General features: G+C 46.5%; 1 protein-coding gene across 20 annotated transcripts in view; it reads right to left on the reverse strand.

The window, feature by feature from the left end:
- TMEM164 (transmembrane protein 164) overlaps nucleotides 1–22480 on the reverse strand; it is a 176731-nt gene that overhangs the window by 40898 nt on the left and 113353 nt on the right. For 17 of the 20 annotated variants that reach the window (XR_004524533.2, XR_004524531.2, XR_004524532.2 and 14 more), the window contains one exon: nucleotides 8411–8489. The exons of 1 other annotated variant lie outside the window; for it this stretch is intronic. Coding sequence is in view for 14 of the 19 variants with exons in the window: in XM_033849843.2 (XP_033705734.1) it covers nucleotides 8411–8489 (79 nt within the window). In the remaining 5 variants the exon portion in view is untranslated. Of the gene's footprint in view, nucleotides 1–8408; nucleotides 8490–11560; nucleotides 11700–22480 lie in introns of those variants that run through there. 2 more of the 20 variants (XR_012329208.1, XM_073799007.1) reach the window with 2 other exon arrangements.

Below are 22480 nucleotides of genomic sequence, written 5' to 3' on the forward strand. Positions count from 1 at the left end.
GGTCTTTTGTGCCCCTGGGAGGACACACAGTGCTCTGGGGACAAGGGGGAATCACTGAAGGTTTCCGAACAGGGAAGTGCTATGAGCCAATGTGGGCTTTAGAAACAGCTTTGGGAGTTGCCAGGGCCAAAGGGCTGTTAGGAGGAGTGGGGGAGGCTGGGGGCAGGGAGATCACACAGAGCCAACTGCCATGGTGGCTCAGCCCAAGGTTGTGGCCCTAGAGACGGCAAGAAGGGGATGGCCGTGAGAGCCATCTAGGAGGTAAAAGTAGGAGAACATGGTGATCTCTGTCCACAGCACCGGCACGATCTTTTCCACAAGCAGATCTGATCAGGCCGGACTATTTGATAAACAGTGTTGGGACAAATGAGAGACCATCTGGAAATAAAGCTGGTCCCTTTAATACCAGGACAAATTCCAAGTGGATAAAGGACTTAAAGGTAAAAAAATAATAATAATAAATAAATAAATGGAACTACTAACATAGCAGAAGAAAATATGGGATATATTATTTTTTATGACGTTGGAGTAGGGAAGGGCCTTCTACCCATGACTCAAAATTCAGATGCCGTAAAATAATTGATACATTACATGGAAATGTAAACATCCTACCTGGCAAAAATAAACCATGAGCAAAGTTACAAAACAAATGACAAAAGTGGGGAAGATATCTGCAGGTCGCATCCCAAAGGGCCAACTCCTATTTGTAAAGAGCTCCCAGGATTTAATTTTGTAAAAAACAAAAGCAACAATGAGAAGAATGAGCACATGAGAGGAACACATAATTCAAGGACAAGGAAATCAAACACCAATTGAAACATGTAAAAAGAGGCTCAGCCTCACTCAAAGTAAGAGAAATTCAAATTAAAACTAGATCAATAAACCATCAGTTTTACCCATCAGATGCGCAAAAAGTGGAAAGGTTGGAAATAAGCCAAAAGCCTCTTTTGGTGAGGCTGTGTGGAAACAGACACTCTTCCACATTGCTAAGGAGCATTTAAATTGGTATAACGTTTCTGGGTTTGGAAATATCCGTCAAATTTACAAATGCATATACTCTTTGATTCAGCAATTCCACTTAGGGGGATGTATCCCTTAGACACACTTGCACACCTGCAAAATGGCATAGGTTCAAGGTCGTTCAGTGCAGTGTTATTTATATTAGTGAGAGGTTGGAAACAACCTAAATGTCTATCAAGAGGAGATGGGATAGATAAATTACAGTAGAGTGTTGTAGCCTTGTGTTGTGTCTAAAAGCTGCACCGCCGAGTTCAAATCCCGGTTCGGCTACTTACTATCTGAGCATGTTTCCTCACCTGTAAAACGGAGATGACATAACACCTACCTGAGAGGACTGTGGTGGGGATTCAATGAGTTAATGTATGGGAAGAGTTTGAAACAATGGTACATCACAGTGCTACAGAAAGTGTTGCCATTTTTATTACCCTGTATTTTATCATCCACCCAACAGAACGCATGCTGCCGTGAATGAGAAAGCTTCCTTTGGGCTTACTTGGAAAGCTCTTTAAGACACAGTGCTAAGCAAAATAGTGACAGCAACAAAACAGTTGTGTGGTATGCTATTTGGGGATGTGTGTGTTAAGAAGAAAATAAAATATTTTAAAAACTTACTTATATATACAAAAAAAGAAATTCTGGGAGGATATGCCAAAAACAACAATGGTGGTAACCTGTGGACTTGTTGCTGTGAATGGGGGAAGGGGTGGGAAGGTGTTTTTTCACAGAATGGCTTTCTGTATCTTGGATACAGAGCTATATCAATGAATTACACAAGAAAAGAATCAATAGGAAAAACAAGCTGATGCTATGCCCCTTCTTAAAACTTTCACTGGCTTTCTACAGCTCTTAGAATAAAGGCCAAACCCCTGACCACAAAGCCCTCCATATCTGCCCCTCAGGCCCAGGGTCATCTGCCCTCCCTCCAGTTCTCCCTCCTGCTGAGGTGCTGGCATATCTGCCATTTTGTCCAGTTACAAGGGTTCACCTCCCTTAATCCTACACTTACCTAGTAAACTCCTACTCATCCTTGAGATCTCTGTTGAAATGTCACTTCCTCAGGGAACTCTCCCCAGAACTTCCATACTAAGTCAGCTTGTTTTGTTCTAGGCTCTCATAAAAGCACGTTCCTTTCCTTCAGAGTACTTAGCTCAGTTCTAACTATATGTCCATTTGTGTGATTACTGAATTCACATCTGGCTCCCCCCACTACATTATGAATTCTATGAGGGAAGGGGTGGGGTCTGATTTTCGCTCATCAGGGCCCCCCAGTGGCCAGCGCAGAGGCTGGCAGAAAAAGGGCACGTGTAAATATGTTGCTATGGTTTGAATGTTTGTGTCCCCCAAAATTCATGTGGTAAAATTCTAACCCCCAATGTGAACGTATTAGGAGGTGGGGCCTTTGGGAGGTGCTTAGGCCATGAGGGTGAAGCCCTCATGAATGGGATTAGTGCCCTTATAAAAGACACTCTAGGGGGATCCCTAATCCCGTCCACCATGTGAGGGCACAGTGAGAAGGGGCCAGCTAGGAACCAGGAAGAGGGGCCTCACAAGAAGGTGACCATGCTGGTGACTTGATCTCAGAATTCCCAGCCTCCAGAACTATGAGCAATAAATTTCTGTTGTTTAAAAGCTACCCAGTCAGTAGTATCTGGCTATGACAGCCCAAACGGATGAAGACGTATGTGTTAGATGAATGGATGAAATAGATGCGAGGGTAGGGATGATTCCCAGGTTCTGCCTGGGGTGACTGGTGGTGCTACCTGTCAAAAGCCGCAAGAAGAGAAGCAGAGCTGATGGGGAAGATAATAAGTGCGCACAGACAAGATGAGCTTATGATATCTTGACTATCTTGATATGATATCTTGAGTATCAAGCATATCTTGAGTATGCTTGACATATTCAGGTGGAGATGCTTGAGTTAACAACATGAAAAGGAATCTCCTAAGATTCCGGGCTGCAGAGGGCAATGTGGTGGCCATCGCTGCACAGACTGGTGGCTAAATTGTGTAAGCACATGAGACCATGCCGGGAGTAGCAGAGCGAGAGGTGAGGCCAGAACAGAACTCTGGGGGAAATCAACAACTTGGAGGACAGAGGAAAGAGAACTCCTGCAGGAGACTTGGGAAGGCATGGTCAGTGAGGTGGGCAAGCGGGAGCGGGGGCAGGGGGGGATGTTGGAAGCCCTGAGAGTAGAACATTCCAAAAAGGAGTGTTCAACAACATCCAACGTAGCAAAGAGTGCGGGCAGGATGAAGCCTGAGAGACGGCCATTAGATTTGGTCACACAGTTGTTGGTAATCTTTAGAAGTGCTGTTTCCACGAAGAGGTGGGCAGTGTGGGTAGACATCAGATGGCAACATTCTGATGAATGAAACGTAACTAAAAAGAGGGCTCATCAGATGCAGACAAGAGTCATTCAAAGTTACGTCCTACAAAGTGAGAGAGTGGCATGGACATATATACACTACCAAACGTAAAACCGATAGCTAGTGGGAAGCAGCCGCATAGCACAGGGAGATCAGCTCGGTGCTCTCTGACCACCTAGAGGGGTGGGATAGGGAGGGTGGGAGGGAGGGAGATGCAAGAGGGAAGAGATATGGGAACATATGTATATGTATAACTGACTCACTTTGTTATACGGCAGAAACTAACACACCATTGTAAAGCAATTATACTCCAATAAAGATGTTCCAAAAAAAAGTTATGTCCTATTCATGAGGTGATTTCAGGTAGTAAACATTTTGTTTTTAATTTAAAAGTTGTATATTTAAGGTGTATTAAAATAGATAACCAGTGTACTGAATCCAGGATTTCACAGAGAGTATAAGGCTTCTCTTAAAAACAAATATATCTTAGGAAAAAAAAAATCAACAGATCAAATATTACATATATAATAATACAGGTGATTATAATGAATAAGGCAAAACTTATTATGTCCAAAGAACTGAAATTCAGGAAATATTGTTTGGACTTTTTTTTTTTTTTTTTGCGGTACGCGGGCCTCTCACTGTCGCGGCCTCTCCCGTTGCGGAGCACAGGCTCCGGACACGCAGGCTCAGCGGCCATGGCTCACGGGCCCAGCCGCTCCGCGGCATGTGGGATCCTCCCGGACCGGGACACGAACCCGCGTCCCCTGCCTCGGCAGGCGGACTCTCAACCACTGCGCCACCAGGGGAGCCCTGAACTATTTTTAAAAGATGCTTAGCTGACAGGGAGGATGAAAGATGGAGTTGTGTGGAGTTAAAGTTTTTTAGAATAGGGAAGACTGAAAAGCCAGTAGTGAAGCATTGAAAATCCAGATAAACAAGGGACTTACTGATGGGATGAGGTTCCAGAGGAGGTGGAAGGGATGCGAGGCAACCACACCGGGGTGTGGGACCAGCCATGTGCTGGAGGAACACCACTCCCTCCAAGACAGGAGGGAGGAACCTAAGGATGGGCGTGGTTAAAGAAACTTATCAAGTGGAGAGAGGTCGCTGCGGGAAAATTCACACCAGCAAGTCTGTATTTCCCCAGTCATTTATTGGGAGAACATCTACTGAAAGTGGAGAGGACTGGAAGTTTGAATAGACTGGACAGGAAGTTTGGGGAGGGCGGTAAAGCTTTGGCATATGACTTCTGAGGGCAGCGTGTGGAGGAGCCGGTGAAAGACAGAAAATAAGCGAGCGATGCTGTTGAGAGCACAATTACAACAGAGACCATGGGATTTCTGTGGCCCAAATCTGAGTGATCTGAGAGATTTTCTCAGTAGACTAAGACTGGACTCTGGGATTAGACACTAATCCCAGTGGATGGGACAAGGGAGTGAGACAGTCTCAGGAGCTGGTGAAGGGAAAGTTCCAGTAATTGGTCATAGTGGCACAAGCTGACCGGGGAAAAGGGGAGGTTGGAAGGAGTAGATATTTGGGTCAAAGAAAAGGCCATAAAGGCTTATGATCTCAGAAGAGTTTTAGTGGAAAGCAAGGGCCAGGTGGCTAAAGGGGATGCAGAAGTCACTGCAATTAAGAAGCCCAAACCTTGAGAAGCTGGGGGTGGGATGAGTGCCCCTCACCGGAAGGCTCTCAGGATGCTGGCTAGCTTGTAATGAAAACAGTGAGAGCGCCATGGGCCAAAGGCATGGCGGAATGTGGGAGAAGTGACCAAGAGGTTTAGGTGGTGGTGGTAGTGAAAAAGAGAGATGGTAGAGGAGAAAGCACTGTCAGAGAAGGCAGAGGCGAAACAGGGGTCTGGAAGAGACAGTGGAGAGCCGGGCGGCACAAAGGGCCCAGCGGAGAGAACAGCCTCCGTTAAAGGGAGTTTCAGGCAAGAGCTGGGAGGACTTTGTGTTCTGTGAAGAGCTGGGGGTAAGGGTGGAGTTGCACACGGCCAAAGTCAGAGTTGGGAGGAAAGGAAAGAGAAATAAAGAGCCCGGCTGGAGGAAGAAAAGAGCAGTGTGGACAGGGGAGGTCACGTTTACTGTGGTGGTGCTGAAGGGCTGCAGAAACGAGGGGGGAATGAGATTCCCACTTAGCACCCCCTAGACACCCCCAAACCACAGGAGAAGCAGTACCTTGCCTTTCAGGGAAACAGGGTTCCCGGGCATGGGAGCTGTCGGGCCTTGGGTAAAAACTCCTGAGCCAGCTATCTCTGGAAAATTACAAGACTTTTATTAGGGAGGAGAAGCCCCAAACTCAGCTTTTTGGTTTTCAGGGAATACTCTTCCCACTGTTCACTCCAGATCCACGCCCACTCTGCAAGGCCTACATCCAAGGCTCACGTGAAGGTAAAACCAACCTCAGGAAATCCAGATTTTTTATTTCCTCTATATGCTCATAATTTCCCCCAAGTGAACAGCAGATGACAGCAAAGAGCCAGAAAGGAAGCCAAGAGCACACAAGAGCCCAGAAATGGTAAAGCAGGGAAGGCGAACAAGGCTTCGGAAATCCTATCACGCCCTCACAGTTGCACTTGTCACGCTGTATTACACCTGTCTGTCTTCTCTCTCAGACAGGGACTCCCTGTGGAAGGACTGGGCCTTTCTGGTTCGTCTCCGATTCCCTAGCGCAAACGCTCTGCACATAGTAGGTGTTGAACAAATCCCGGCACACCTCGGAGTTGCTGCGGGTTTGGTTGCAGACCACGGCCATAAAGCGAATAGCGCAATAAAGTGAGCCGCGTGATTCTTTTGGTTTCCCAGCACATATCAAAGTTACGTTTACGTTATACTGTATTCTGTTAAGTGTGCAATAGCATCATGGCTAAAAAAACAAAGTACATACCTTCATTAGAAAATACTTTATTGCTAAAAAATGCTAACCATCCTCTGACAATGCAAGGTTGCCACAAACCTTTAATTTGTAAAAAAAACAAAACACGATAAAGCCAAGTGCAATAAAATGAGGTACGCCTGTCTGTGTTGAGTGACTGGCTGAAGCAGGGCAGGCTGGAGGGCTGATTCCCAGCCTGATGTGGTCAGGAGACACACATCTGTCTTTTAGGACAACACGGTGTATGAGAGAATCAAGGCCAGGCTTTGAATTCAAGCTGCAGGGCAAGGTACCTAACCTTCCTGAGCCTTGATTTTTTTTTTCTCCCCTCTGTAGAAGGAGGATTTTTTCACCAGGTTAGCTGTGATGGGGACATACGCAAAACATGCCTAGCACAGTATCCTGCACAGAAAACGCTCAATGAAAAGTAGGCATTGATAGTTACACTGTGGTTGCCATTACTGTTACTACTATTACAGCCTCTTTTCAAAGCCAGGGACCAGAGGAGAGGGGAAGGCTCACTCACAGTAAACAAATAAGTAAACTGGAACTAAGACTTTGGAATCCCTACTTCCTTAGCTCGGTTCCCCCAAACAGTGCGGCAACAGATTCAAAAGAAGGCTGCAGTGGGATCAGCCACTTCTAGAAAGTGTAGCTTCCCAGGTGGTGGGATTTTTTGAAGAGGCGGGGCGCGTAGAGGCTACTGGGTATTTTCCGTGTCAGACCACTCTGGCTCGGCCAACTGACAGACGTTTATGCCACCTCAGAGCACAAATAGGTTTAACTAATAGCCATGCGCATTTGGCCAGAGCTTGCATCCCACACCTCAGAAACCAGGAACCATCAGTGGTGGGGCTCTGGAGCCCCGGGACAGCTTCCTGCCTGGTTCCCTTCCGAATGAGTGTATCTCTGAGACTTAACATATTATTAGGAAGCTATTTCCTGTGCCACAGGGGACAGACCTGAGAAATGGCACAAGTCACCTAGATATTGGAACGTCAGCCGTCTCTAAAAGCTCAGTGGGGAAAAAGAGTGTGTTTAGTGCAAATTAAAAGGAAGTACTCTTTGACAGTGTGAGACCCCAAGTGGCTATACAGGGTAAAGACAGCCTCAAAGAATATTTAGAGACAGGTCCTAAGAAGAGTCCTAACTGACAGAAACCAGGGACCCTTGACTGTAAGTAGACTCCATGGAGAGCAACAGTTCCCATCCTCCAGCAGGTCCCCCGGTTGACTGGTCCCTGAGGCTCCCTCGTGCCAGGAGTTCTTAAGATTTGCTAGAATTCCTGAGTTAGAGGAAGCACGACTTCCAAACGATCTCCCAGTGGGTTTTAGGGTCCGTGTGGCTTCACGTGATAGAAATGAAACCCTTGCTGCCTGGGGTGAGGTTGGTCTCCCAGAAAAGTCCCAGCAACCAAGATAGAGAGGCTGCTGGCTATGACTAGAAGAGGATGATTTCCAGGTACAGGGCCTTCCGGGAAGGTCAGAACATCGACAAGGGGGCTCTCACAGCCAGTCTCCCCTTCTCGTTTGTCTACTACACAGTAGAGGGAGGGGATCATTTAAGGGTCATTGTGAGGTCACAAAGAGATCAACTTCCTGACCAGGTTGGCGGTCTCCCCCCTGATGATCAAATGAAGATTTTCGATGCTTTGTTTTACATGAAGGTCACTGCTCTTTCACCTGCCTCTTCCCTCAATCCCATAATCCCAGTTTCTGGACTTCTTGCCCGTTTCAATACCTTTTTTAGTTCTGAGGGGATGGGTATAACGAACAAAAGCACAAGGCCCTTCTCTTCTTGTACCCTACGCTGCACACTGAGGCCGGAGAAGGCACAAGCAGAAGCGAGTGACGGAGTGCGTGAGGCTCCGTGAAAACCCAACGTCACAGAGCCTGAGGCCTCGGCCCTAGGACAGGCCGCCAGTGGCACCGAGCTCACCCACACGAAGGATGGTTCTGGAAAGCCACCAGGCTCTTTGCGGGCCTCATCTGTGCCCGTTGCTTTCCCACTGCCTGGTGTCTGCACAGACCCAGCCAGGCAGCACCTCAAGATTCTGATAGGCACCCCAGAGGTTGTGAGGGCCGCAAACAGAAGGGTGAGGCTAGGTGTCGGGATGGCACAGGGGTGGGGCCTGCTGGCCTTACCTCCTTTCCAGAGCAGGTAGATGGGTACCACGTAGAGCATAACATGCTGAATGTAGTAAATCTCCAATTCAAAGGGGAGCTGTAAGGACAGGAGAGAGAGAAGTGTTTCAGAGCAGGAAGCACTCATTCCAACAGATTCTGAAGCTGAACGCCCTCGCTCCCAAGGACCCACATCTTAGCAACCCCATGCACTTCAACCAGTTCAACTCCCTTTGCAATTAGAGAAAAAAGAATGAAATGAATATACCTATGCCCTACGCTGGCATCTTCCAAAGTGTATTTTGCAGAGATGGTACTTGAAAACTGCTCCACTGAGAAAGTTTGGCGAAAAATTTAAGAAATGTTACCTACAATCTATCCCCTTGGAGATTCACCATGTATATTAGTGGTAGATTAAGGACCTGTGGGGTCTGTGCAAAGAAGAAGGCTGCTTGGGCTTCCCTGGTGGCGCAGGGGTTGAGAGTTCGCCTGCCGATGCTAGGGGACACGGGTTCGTGCCCCGGTCCGGGAAGATCCCACATGCCGCGGAGCGGCTGGGCCCGTGAGCCATGGCCGCTGAGCCTGCGCGTCCGGAGCCTGTGCTCCGCAACGGGAGGGGCCCCAACAGTGAGAGGCCCGCGTACCGAAAAAAAAAAAAAAAAAAAAAAGGCGGCTGCTTAACACTGTTTATCCGGTGTGGCCCAAAACTTATTTAGCCAGTGCCTTTGTAAAAAAAAATAGCACTTAGTGTTCTGCAGAAATATACTTGAAGAAACACAGGCTTGCGTCACTTCCTGCTCCTGGTGAGTAGCTGATGGACTACTTAAAAGCTTATTTCTCATTTGACATGAAGAACGTATGGGGTAGGATTTATTATTCCCATTTTGCAGATTAAAAAATATTGATTGCCAGGTCTGGTTAGGTCTAGATCCAAGAATAAAGAGTTTCTCCACGGGATACTTGGGGTCAGTCCAGGGTTAGCCCTAATTTTGGGTGAAGACCAAGCAGCTGGGCCAGTTCTGGCGTAGCTTGCCAAAAAGAATGTCCCCACCCTCCTTCCATCCAACGTGCCCACTCATTCACTCCTGTTTCCCATCTCTCTCAAAATGGAAGCTCTAAATTACCAAAGCAGAGTGCCTTTCAACCTGGCACGGGGACCGTGCTGCAGCGCTTGGCAGTGGGGGGAGAGTGGAAACAGCTGAGCGGCTAACTCAATTTTGGGGAAAAGAACTGCAGCTGCTGGCAAGAGGCCTGGCCTCCGGGGCTTACACAGCCCTACACAGACACACACCCACACACCTCCCCCCCCACCGCCAAGGGGAAGCCCAGAGAAACAAGGACACCCAGGGCAAGGGTCAGCTGCCTCACTGTGCCCAACAGGGCGAGCGCAGAACCAAACATGTGAGCTCATGAGAGGACCCAGTTCTGGGCTCCCGACACCCAGGAACCCAAGGGCCCAAACCAAAAGATGGCAGAGCTCCCAGAATGGGAGCTGAGATGACTGCAGACCCTGGACAGAGTCACCGGTCTGGCTCTTGAAAATGAAAACCGACTCAGAAGGAAAATTTCCCAAGGACCCAGATGATAATCGACTATTATTTTATGCTCACAGAAAGAAATGTAAAATCCCAGAAAGAGAAATGAGGTTCCAAGCGTCTCTGTAGACCTCGCCGGAGTAGCTTTCAGGGGTCATGGGGTTTCACAGTGGAGGAAACCACCAGCAGGAGGTAACTCTGGAGGCCTGCGAGGCCCACGGGGACCCTCAGAGTAACGTGGTCTGGGACCACTCTACTACCTTAAATTAACTGACTAGACTGCGGTCACACAGAAAGCAGGCAAGAAGGCAAAGGGCTCGGGAAGGCTCAGCTCTCTGGCGCCTAAGGGACTAGACCTCTCCCTGCTGCTCCCACAGCAGGGAGCAGAGAACTGGGCTCACCCGGGTCCCAGCCAGGTCCCCAAGCAGTATCCCCATTGCTGAAGTCTCAGACTCCAGCCACTATTTACCCACCTAGACTCACGGTGCCCACTTGCTTTCCCTTCCCTCACAGCCCTTCTAGAAAGCAAACTCCCCACCAGGCAGGTCCGGGGAGGCAGTTCAGCATTGCGGCCGCAAACGAGGACTTTCAAGTCTGCCAAATTCCTATTCTAGATTTGAATCCGCCAGTTAATATCCCTGTGGCCTCGGGCAAGTCACTTAACCTCTCCATCCCAGTTTTGGCACCAGTAAAATTAAAATAGTTATGCTGTTATAAGATTGCTGTAAAAACATTTTTAAAAATTTTACTAAAACAAACATTTGTAGAATCCTTATTGCATGCCAGGAACCATTAAGCACTTTGTTAACTATCAGTTCACCTATTAATTCACCTGTAACTGTTCCCATTAACTCCACTTTAGAGATGAGAAATTGAGGCACAGAGAAGTTAGATAACTTACCCAAGGGCACAGGCCTCATCTGGTGACAGGACCAAGATTCAAACCCAGGCAGTCTGGCTCTCGAGTTTATACTCTTAGCTTGTACACTCCCCTACCCTATGCCCCGCCCCTTCCCTCCCACAAAATCCTGACACCTGGGAGATGCGCAGGGGAGATGCGCAGTGGAACTGAGCCCCTGTTAACAAGGGGAGTGGTAATCGAAGCACATTAGCAACAACAGCATCAGCAATTGTCCTTCACCTGGGGCCTGGACCCAGTCACTCCCTGTTCACGTGATGCCCGCCCTCACAGTGGCCAAGCTTGGCCTGCAATACAGGTCTCTCAGCTCCCACCGGGACTCTGGAGACACCTCGGTCACAGATCTCAGCTGGGGTGGCCAGGAGACCGGCCCCAACAGCAGCGTCTTTCCTCTGAGGGCGGCCTCTCCCCCTATTCCAAGAGTTCTCTACCTCAGAAGGATACAGAGAGTGTTCAACTAGGTGTGGGCACCGCTGACAGCTAAGGCCAGGGAGAGGAAGGGAAAGGGATGAAGGAGAAGGAGGGCAACATAAGAAAACCACGCAAGTGGCAGGGAAGGGAGCTGAACGCAAGAACCTACCAGTGGACATTTAATAACAAAGAATATTTAGAAAGTACTTATGTACCACGCACTGCGTTAAATACTTTCATGTGTCTTATCTCACTTAATTATTGCAAGATACCCGTTTCATAAACACTATCTGTGAAGTGTCTTACTTCCCCCAGAAGAAGTTCCACTTGGCTAATTCGTCTCTGCCCTCCAGAACGCGCATCTGGAACTCGAGTTTAATGTACATATCTGGGCTCCTTTTCAGCTGGGGGATTCCCGAGGCTTTAGACAGAAAGTCCTACATCACTGCAATGGAAAGCCAAAGGCAATAAAAACATTTTAAGCTACATAAGTCATAACTTCCTTCTCACGTCCAAGTCAACATCTTTTTTCAGAACCAAAAGAGTAGACAGGTAAAGTTCTCCAGGCCTCTGGGATCGGACTGGCCGAAATATGAAGTGCACGGGTTCCATCCATGGCGAGATCCCCGACCTCCTTCCTACCGACCCTCCGCCCTCTGACAGCCACACCACCACACTCTGCCGTGAAGACCGCCCATCCCAGTGTGCCGAATGTCCCTGGTTACTTCCGTTACCGTAAGAAGCCCAAGACTCCCAGGTCCCCGCCCAACAGCTGAACTCTAACCTCCATACGGCTCTCTACAAGCCCGAATCTGAGACCGCCTTCCACTGCTCCCCGACGCTGGAAACCCTTCCCCTCTATCCCCTGGAACCCTCTATCATCTGCAAAATCCCCTCCATCTTCAAACTCTTCTCTGAGCGGTCCCTGGACCTTCTTACTTTGATGAAAACCTGGTCGCCCCTCTGAGGACACAGCTATCCCTACAGCCCTCTCAAGTGGTGGGTGCTTTCCCTCCCATGTCACCTTGTACCCCTGGGCCGGGAGGGGTCCTGTCTGCCCCTCAACGCTGTCTCCTTCCTAACCGCTGCCCTGATCTGAACCTTATGTCGTCAGTCTCTCCCACCCACTACTCTCCTTGTAGAACTCAACTCTGGACCCTCCCTGTCACTGCCATCCAACATGCCTTTGTCAAAATTCCCGTGTTTTCAATATTTAGCACGCACTGGCTTCTAATGCCTTGAACTCCATTCCCCTCGAGGGTCTCACCTCCATCTCACCTCAGCCCTTTATCCCCATGATCATACCTGTCACTGCCAACACCTCCAACCCTTCCATAAACTCTGTCATGCACCCCACTCTCCAACCACCACCTCCTATCTACCCAATCACTCCGCGCCCCTCACATCCCGACTAATAATCCTCCACCTTCACTAGGACCCACATCTGATCCTCCACTGTTTTCCTGGCCGTCACCTACCTCATGTCCTCACTTCTATACTTGCCCATTACTCCCTTCCATACATTTTCAACCCTTTTCCGTGCCTCTACCATGCAAGTAAGCACGGCTGGAGAAAAACGTGAAGCTATGCTGTTAACCCTTGAAATTCATGACTGCAAACTTTGAGCGGGCCCTTAATGCGACCTTATAATCCAACTACATTCAAGTCCGTTCACTCTCCTCTCTCCTGAACGATTCCTATCACTATTTCGTAACTTCTCCTGTGTTCCTCAAACGTTCCCCCATCCTCCCCCTCGGCTGGTGGCATGGCTTTCTAGTTCATTGGGGGAAAAGGGGGCAACTGGAAGAGAACATCAACAAGCTCCCACCTCCATGTCGCCCTCCTCCTTGCAGCGTCCCCACCCATGCTGCTGGCTAAGGCTAGTCCCCATTCCTGCACTAGATCCTATCCTTTCTCGTCTACTCGGGGACGCACCACCAGCAATTTGTCCCCCTTTTCACTGGATCATTCCTATCATAAAACAAGCTACAAAGTCGTTCATCTAGAGACAAAAGTTCTTTTTTTTTAACATCTTTATTGGAGTGTAATTGCTTTACAATGGTGTGTTAGTTTCTGCTGTATAACAAAGTGAATCAGTTATACATATACACATATCCCCATATCTCCTCCCTCTTGCGTCTCCCTCCCACCCTCCCTAAGAGACAAATATTCTTGATCCCACTGCACCCTCCAGCTATCATCCCCATATCTCTGCTTCCCTTTATAGAGAAACTCCTCAAATGGTTTGTCTCTCCTCACTGCCATCATTTCTTCTCCTCTGAATTATCCTTCCATCCACTCCAATCAAATTTTCATACCTACCACACCCCAACCCCCGAAATAGCTTTGATTGAGGTTACCAATGACCTCCATGTTCCTAATTCCTCTACATATTGGAGGGGCCCAGAACCAAGTCCTTGGCTTTCTTTTCTATCTACTCTCACTCACCAGACAATCTTATCCAGGCTCCTGGCTCTAAATACCATCTATATACTGATGACTCCCAAATGAATATCTCCAGCCTAGAGTCAGGCTGTTACGACTGAAATTCTAGCTCCATCATTTAGTTGCTATGCAACTTTGGGCAAATCACAATCTTGCTGAGCTTCGGTTGGCTCATTTGTAAAGTGGGAATGACAATAGAAGCTATCTCATCAAGTTGTGATGAAATTAGGTGAAATAATTCGTGTAGAGTTCCTGGCCCAGTGCTGGCATATAATATGTACTCAATAAATGCTAGCTGTTATTATCATCCTCCTTTTCAACATCAAGGCAGCCAGTGAGTGGTAAAGCCAGGATTTCAACTCCAGCCATCAAGACTAATGCCAGGTCTCTCTGGGTCAAAAGCCGAACCTCATTTCACCTCACTATTCTGCCCTAGCAAGAGCTTCCAGCTAGAGTTGGTGGCACCTGGGCCTGCCCACAGCCCTAAGTCACAAATCACTATTTTATCAGACGACTACTAGGATAACTTTAGCTTCCCAGCTCAATCCATTCTTTTGGCCCATCTCTAAGAGAGAGTTTCTCCTGGAGACTTCTCTATTTCTCAAAGGAGTATCAACACCGCTCTCCTCTTCTCACCCATGACAGTCTCACTCTTACTCTCGGCCAACCAATTAAAAAAAAGCATTTATTGAGACACTCCTAGGTGGCAGGTCATGTGTCTGGCTCTGGGTACACGGCAGTGATGAAGACACAGTCCCTGCCCTACAAGAGCTCATAGTCTGGTTGAGAAAGCTAACAGATAAAGGGATAACATCAGCGCAGCAAAAGAGCATGGAAGGACCTGTATATCAAGCACTGGATTTGGTCTGATTTTTCTTTAAAAGTAGGGACGGTCCTGTACGATGTACAGTTGTGCAGAGCTCCAGCTGGTGGCTGTGTGTCAGGGACTGGGAATAGAAACGTCTAAATCAAGCTTGAAGGCAGAGGCAGCGAGAGAACAGAGGATGCGCAGGTTTGAGATAACCTAAGGAAGCTGAATCACCAGGACTGAGTAACTGACACAGATGGCGGGGGTGGGGGGTGGGGGTAAGCAGGAGTGACAGGACAGGTCAAAGATGACCCCAGGCTGATGGCCTAGCTGGCTGGTGGGATGTTGGGATTCCTCCCTAAGTTGGGGCCGACAGTCAAGGCAGCAGGTTGGAGGACGAGGGGCATAAGGAAAGCTGAGACCGGGCTGAGTTTGTGAGCCCAGTGTGAGAACCTCGCAGAAATGCCCATAAATCAGTGGGAATGTGGGTCCGGATCTCAAGGAGGCTGGAGAAGATGAGAAGAGTTGAAAGGCAAATGATATACATGTATATGAAATACAAACAGAGAAAAGTAAATGGATGAAATTCTAAAAGGGATAGAAATGCTGATATTCTCTTTATGCACCCAAATAGAACACCTTATGCAGCCCACTTTGCAGACCCCTGTCCATGGTACTCTTTCAAGAGTGAATGGATGGCGAGAGATGGAAGTCGTAGCTCAAGGAGAGTATTGATAGAATTGGGAGATACTTGAACATAGTTATAGATGGAGGGAAGGTGCCAGTGGGGAGAGGGAGGTTGAAGAAGCAAGAGGGGCAGGAGGCACTGGATGGTGAGAGGTCCTGAAGCGGACAGGAGGGCTGGGAGCCAGAGCACATAGAGGAGCGTTAGCCTTGGGCTCCAGGAAATGAGGAGGGAAGGACGAGCTGAAGTGAGAACAGCTGCACGGGGGAGGGGTGTGCTGGGAGTGGGGGAAGTTCACAACCCAGGAGTTTCCGCTAGCCAGCTGGGGACTTGTGTTACCCAAAGGGTCCACGGCTGCTGATGAAGTGCACAGTGAGGATGGGTGGTTACAAAGAGAGGACCTTGCTCTCAGCTGAGCCCCAGACTGTAGCCTCTCCAAAGAAATCAGAGAATCAAAACAGATTATTGCTATGGTCTGAATGCTTGTGTCTCCCTCAAATTCATGTCTGATGGGATGGTATTAGGAGGTGGGGCCTTTAGGAGGAGATTAGGTTCTGATGAAAACGGAGGCCTCAGAGAGCTCCCTAGCCCTTCCTGCCCTGTGACCCGGAAAAGGGTCTGCACTTGACCCTGCTGGTACCCTGGTCAGACTTCCAGCCTCCAGAAGTGTGAGAAATCGATCTCTGAGGTTTATAAGCCACACAGTTTATGGTATTTTGTTATAGGAACCTTAACAGACTAGAACAATAATCAATCTTCCTTCAAGGGGAAAGGATGCAGCCTTCGGTAATTCTCCTGCCAACCAAGTTTGGCTTTGGAACACTTTATTTTCATTAACTGACCACAGACTTCTACTGTGGCTACCGGTGCCTCAAACTCTTTGGGACTTAATACCACTTGTGAGAGGAGCCACAAAAGGAATGCCTACAACCTAAAAATCAACCGCGATACATTCACAGAACAGAATACCATGCTGCCATGAAAAACAACAAGGTGCCACGGCAAACAGACAAATCCCGGATGTGGAACATTCTGCAAAACAACGGGCCTGGATTCACCAAAATGTCAATGTCATGAATGAGAGCGTGGGGGAACTGCTCCTAGATTTTAAAAAGTGAATAAACAAAACCTGAAGAGAGAGAACAAAAGCAATCTTGAAACCTGACTGGATTCAGATTTAAAAAAAAAAAAACACAAAAACTTAAAAAAACACATTCCTGGGATAACTGGGAAAGTCTGAGTATAAACAGACTATTAGATAAAGAAGACAGTATTAGAGAATTGTTGATAATTATCTTGAGTGTGATTATGGTATTGTGGATATACACGAGAATGTCCTTTTCCCTAGGAGCTGTAGGCTGAAGTATTTAGAACTGAAGTGTCAAGATGTCTGCAATTTGAGGGGAAATGATTCAGCAAACTTACACAGAGAAAGAGAGAAAAGAAGGTGAATAGGGAAAAACAGTAATTGCTGAATCTAGCTTGAGGGTATACAGTCATTGTTCACTATACTCTTATTTCAACTCTTTGGGATGTTTGAAAATTTTTATAAGAAGCTGGGAAGTTTTGAAAATGTAAATAAATTTAAAGAAGGTAAATCTATATGAACTAATACAGCAAAATCTTAAGGTATAATTAACTGGAAGAAAAAACAAGGTGCAATCATTTTGGTTTTTTTGTTTGCTTGTGTTTTTGTGTTTTTTTTAACATCTTTATTGGAGTATAATTGCTTTACAATGGTGTGTTAGTTTCTGCTTTATAACAAAGTGAATCAGTTATACATATACCTATATCCCCATATCTCCTCCCTCTTGCGTCTCCCTCCCACCCTCCCTATCCCACCCCTCTAGGTGGTCAGAGAGCACCGAGTTGATCTCCCTGTGCTATGCGGCTGCTTCCCACTAGCTATCTCTTTTACATTTGGTAGTGTATATATGGCCATGCCACTCTCTCACTTCGTCCCAGCTTACCCTTCCCCCTCCCCGTGTCCTCAAGTCCATTCTCTACATCTGCGTCTTGATTCCTGTCCTGCCCCTAGGTTCTTCAGCACGATTTTTTTTTTAAGATTCCATATATATGTGTCAGCATACGGTATTTGTTTTTCTCTTTCTGACTTACTTCACTCTGTATGACAGTCTCTAGGTCCATCCACCTCACTATAAATAACTCACTTTCGTTTCTTTTTATGGCTGAGTAACATTCCATTGTATATACGGGCCACATCTCCTTTATCCATTCATCTGTCGATAGCCACTTAGGTGGTCCAATCATTTTGGAGAACAATTTGTCAAAATTTATAAAAAATGTTAAATACCCGTTCACTTTGACTCACTAATTTCACTTCTAAAAATTTATACCAACAGAGACACTTGCATGTATGAACAAAGCTGTATGTATAAAGATGTTCACTGCAACATTATCTGTAATAACAAAAAAATATCTAATAACAAAATAGCTAACTGAATGTCCACTGGCAGGAGAGTCATCAAAAAATACTCTGGAAGATTAACTCTGCAACCATTTACAAAAAAGGAGGTACAACCATTTGTAGGTAAAACAGAACAAATCTATATCGAACACAGCATGATCCTTTTTGTAGAAGAAAAAGGCCAAATTAGTCTTTGTACTTTTAGATGACTATTAATGCACAGGAAAAGCACTGGAATGATATTTACCAAACTGGGTGGGGGAAGAGGACTGGGGAGGACAGGGAAGGGGAGACTTAGACTTGGATTCTATATATGTGTATAGTTGGATTTTTATGACAAATTAATGCATTAATTTATGAATCATGTAGCTGAAAGTTTAAAAGTCAAAAAAAAAAAGGTCACAAGAGGAATGTACACCTTAGCAGCAATTATCTCTGGGGAGCGGGTGGAGGAGAATTTTCATGTTATATTCTTCTTATCTCTGTATTGCAGGCATCCTTAACCAGGAGGATGCATTAAGCTATTAAGGATGATTAGTGTGAATTTTTTTCTAGTTTTTAATCTGAGCACTGTAGTGGAATAACTGAGGACATGGAAAGGAGACGTGACCCATGAGCCCCCCCCCCAGCAAACTGGGGGCTGGTGAATAAGCCAGAATTGCAAACAGTCCTGATTGCTTTGAGCCCCCCGGGCAAACCGGGGGCCTGCGAAGAAGCATTGAGTGCTTTGGGCACTGATCCATGAGATGTCCTCAGTATAATCAGAACGGTGGGAATGCAAGGAAGTGTCCTTGTGCTACTTCAGTATAATCAAAATAATGGTGGGAACTTTGTGCTGCTCTTGCGCTCAAGGACGAAGCACGGCATGTCTTCAAGAAAGCCCATTATTGCTTGTATAATCAATAGAAGCATATGTTGCTACTTTGGCATTTCTGGAATGTTAAGAAAACAAGTCTTAAAGTGTAAACCTAGATAATGCTTTCATAAAAGCTACCACAGCAGGACAGACGGCGCTGTTTTGCCTGAGCGAGCGGCAGCCCTCTACTGCCGTGCTTCGGCACCATTGACTTCATGCGATGAGCTTGCTTTCGGAAACCCTGACATAAGAAAAACGACAACAGAGCACATTAGAGACTCCCTCCCAAGTCCCTTGTTCTCACCGTATCTTCCCTTGTGAGCCCACTCCCAAGCCCCAGTACGGACAGATGCCCACAGTCCTACCAGGCACATGGAATTCCATCTTACACTCAAGGTCTGATGTGGAGAGAGGGAGGGGTGGGCAACTGGCGCGGGGGAGCTGCTCCTTCCTTTTGGAGTCCAGATCCTATCAGGGCTACTCCTTACTTCCTCCTCGGTGCTCAGAGCCTTCCAGAGGGAGAGCAGGAGAGCAGAGTTGTGGCTGCTAGCCAGCTCCCTAATGTCAAACAAAATATTCTAAGCCCATGAAAGACGTTGTTTGCTCTGGTGGTGCAGTTACTTGTGTAAGTGTATTTCCTGGTACAGCAGCCCAGGCCTGGCAAGCCCACAGAACTTTACTGAGTGGCAATTTCGGGTCAGTCAGCCACTGGCTCGCCCGCAAGGCCTCCCTTTGCTTGGTTGGTTTCCTTTAACCAAGGTGACAATGAAACCTCGTAGCTCCTCTCCTCTCACCTCTAACAGACTTAGGAGCTGCTGCCTATCACCCTGGGAAACCACAGAGTGCCATTCTTTAGTACTGTTGCTGGCATCAAAAGTCATTTCTGAAAAGGCAGGGAAGAAAACTCTGGGCTTCTGACCAAATAATAATAATGATGATAATAATAGTAGTAGCAGTAGTAGTAAGAGCTAACTTTTGAGTACTCCCAGGGGCTATGTCATAACAAGTCTGTTGCATTTTCCTGAGCTGTAATGATGGAGATAATGACGGTCATAATAGCTTATACTTACTGACCGTTATGGGCTGAGTTGTGTCTCCCCAGAATCCGTATGTTGAAGCCCCAACCCCCAGTGCCTCAGAACTTGACTCTTTGGAGATCCTTTACAGATGTAATTAAGATAAAATAAGGTTATATGAGACCTTATTACATATATATATATATATATATATATATATATATATATATATATATATACACCAGTCTGACTGGTGTCTTTATAAGAAAAGGAGGTTAGGACCAAAGAGGGAGGCCCTCAGAAGAAAGTAACACTGCTGAAACCTTGACCTTAGACTTGTAGCCTCCAAAACTGTGAAGAAACGTTTCTGTTGTTTAAGCTTCTCAGTCTGTGGTATTGGCGATGGCAGCCCGAGGAAACGAATACACTGGCCAAACGTGTGCTATGAGCCAGGCACTGTTTTAAGCACTTCACAAGTATTAACTCCTTTCATCTTCATCACATACTTATGAGGTAGCTCCTATTTTTATTCTCCAATTTTAAGATGAGGAAATTGAGGACAGGCCGGTTTCTTGTAATAGCAAGATCCCGGCAACAGCAAAATGCCCATCACGAAGGGAATGAAGAAAGGCACTGTGGTATGTTTCTGTGATGGAATGTTACACCACAGTGAAAATGTAACTACACTTATACTCAATAATAGGGATGCATCTTACAAACAGAATGTTGACTAAAATAGGCAAATCCCAGAAGACTACATACAACATAATACCCTTTTTATAAGGATCAAAAAGCAACTACAATTATATAATACCTTATTTAGGACTGTTTTACATATATAAAATATTACATATTTTATTATATATATAATGTATATTATATATATATTTATTTTTCTGTGTACATGAGAAGAGGGATAAGATTACTTTTAAAAAGAGAAAAGGAATCATAGCCGAAGTTGAGGCTAGTGGTTCACAGTGGTGGGCACGGACGTAGGGAGCAGGGTGGGGGAAGCACATAGGCTCACGTCGGTAAGTTATTATCAACGTGGCTAGTTGTTGGGTTGAGTTCATAGTTGTTTATAATACTCTCCATGAATAAATAAATGTACTCATGAATAAAATTAAAGCATGCCATAAACGGACCAATGTTGAAATTTGTTATGAATCGAGAATTATAAATATGATTTATGATTTAAACAGACCTTTGCACCAAAGGTCTGTTTAAAAAGAAAAAGCGGTAGCGGTTTCATTCAATAACTTGCCCAAGGTCTCAAGGCTGAGCCAGGATGTGAACCCAGGCAACCGGGCTCCAGAATGTATAATCTTAAAACCACTGTTGTCTATTATATATCAAAACACCAGGCTGTTCCCCTGATGGAACAGAAATAGGGTCTACTGTGAAGCCTGAAGGCCTGACCCTACACCCAGCTACCACCATATGGGCACTAGCCATCCAAGACCCTAGGGGGGCTCCAGTCACCAAAACCAGATTTACTACTTCTTCAGACTGAGCCAAAGCTCGAATTTCATGTGGAAAAAGGAGAGAAGCTTTGAGTACACAAGAAGGTACTTCAGGACATAGAAGTCCAGCCCTGAACACGTTATTTGACTTTTTACTCAAGGAGGGAAAGTAAATATTTGTATGGCTCTCTCCACAGAACTCAGGGGAAAGGCTAATGACAGAGATTGTGCAAAAGCCCTACAGAGGAACCAGGGCAGCTACAAGTCAAAAGACAGTCAGCTTGTGTGTGGAGGCCAAACCACACCTGCGGAATGACTGAGCCAGGGCTGGCCTCCCTGCTTAGGGTGTGTGACAAGGGGACCCACGAGGACCTTTTGCACCACTGACAGGACCAAGGCCTCGTTCTCCTCGGCCTTGGGTTACAGATTCCACACAGAAAATGTGAGCCATGTAGAGTGGAAGGGACGAGAGGAAAGGTACTAAACTTCCAGTCCCTCATCAGCCCAAGCAGTCTGTGATGCCATCTGGCTCGATTTTAGCGCCTTCAAAGGACTTGAGCATCAGATGGCTTGAAATAAGGCCAACCCCACACTAGCACTAGAGCAAAGCGAGGGACAAACACATCTGAGATTTGGCTCTTAGCCCAGTCAAAACAGCTCAAGGGCACTCAGGAAACAGCCCACTTCCCTCAACCAACCAACCATGGAGTCTGGTTAATCTTCTACTCCTTGGGGGCCCTTGCTTGAAGGCAACCAGTGCGCCGGGCAGCCATTTGTAAGGCAGGCCTCCCTACCCTGTTGTCTGGAGCCAGGTTCAGGAATCCCTAAATCAAGGGGAGGCAAATGTCACATGACCCCTTGAGGCATGACCGTTGAGAAGAGGCCGAAAGTTGGTATTTGACAACCTCCTGACATGAGTAGACTCTGCTCACTTCTCTTTCTACTTCTTTTCTTCTCTTCTGTTTAACTCTCCCATTCTCAATCCCTTCCCAGTCTCCAAGCCTGCTCCCAGGTTTTCTATGAGCACTGAAGGGTGATGAACTTAAGACTCACAGCAGCTCCTGGCTAATCCAACACACAGAGAATGTGCAGAATCTTGATTTTCGTCACTAATTTTTAGAGAAAGAATCCTTTCGACCTACTAGGATGGGGCCCAGCATTCTAATCTGGATGGAGGAGTGCTTAACTTACGCTTGGGGAAATACTACAGTAGGTCAGCCTCCAGAAGTCTAAATGGTAGGTGTGAGATTAGAATATTTTCTCACAGAAATGACAGGCAGTTCCCAGGAAAATGTACTGACAAGAATAATGATGTGACTAGTGTTCAAAACAACAATAAAGAGAATAATAATCATTACTAATTGCTCGTACATAGCACTTCTCGGCTAGGCACTGTCCTAAGTACTTGTATTAACTAACACTTAAAACAACTCTATAAGATAAATGCTATAACCCCCTTTCTTTGCATGAAGGAATTAAGACACAGAGAGATTAATAACTGGCCCCAGGTTAGTTACAGAGCCTG

Source organism: Tursiops truncatus, chromosome X (assembly GCF_011762595.2).
Source record: "Tursiops truncatus isolate mTurTru1 chromosome X, mTurTru1.mat.Y, whole genome shotgun sequence".
Taxonomy (NCBI): Eukaryota; Metazoa; Chordata; class Mammalia; order Artiodactyla; family Delphinidae; genus Tursiops; species Tursiops truncatus.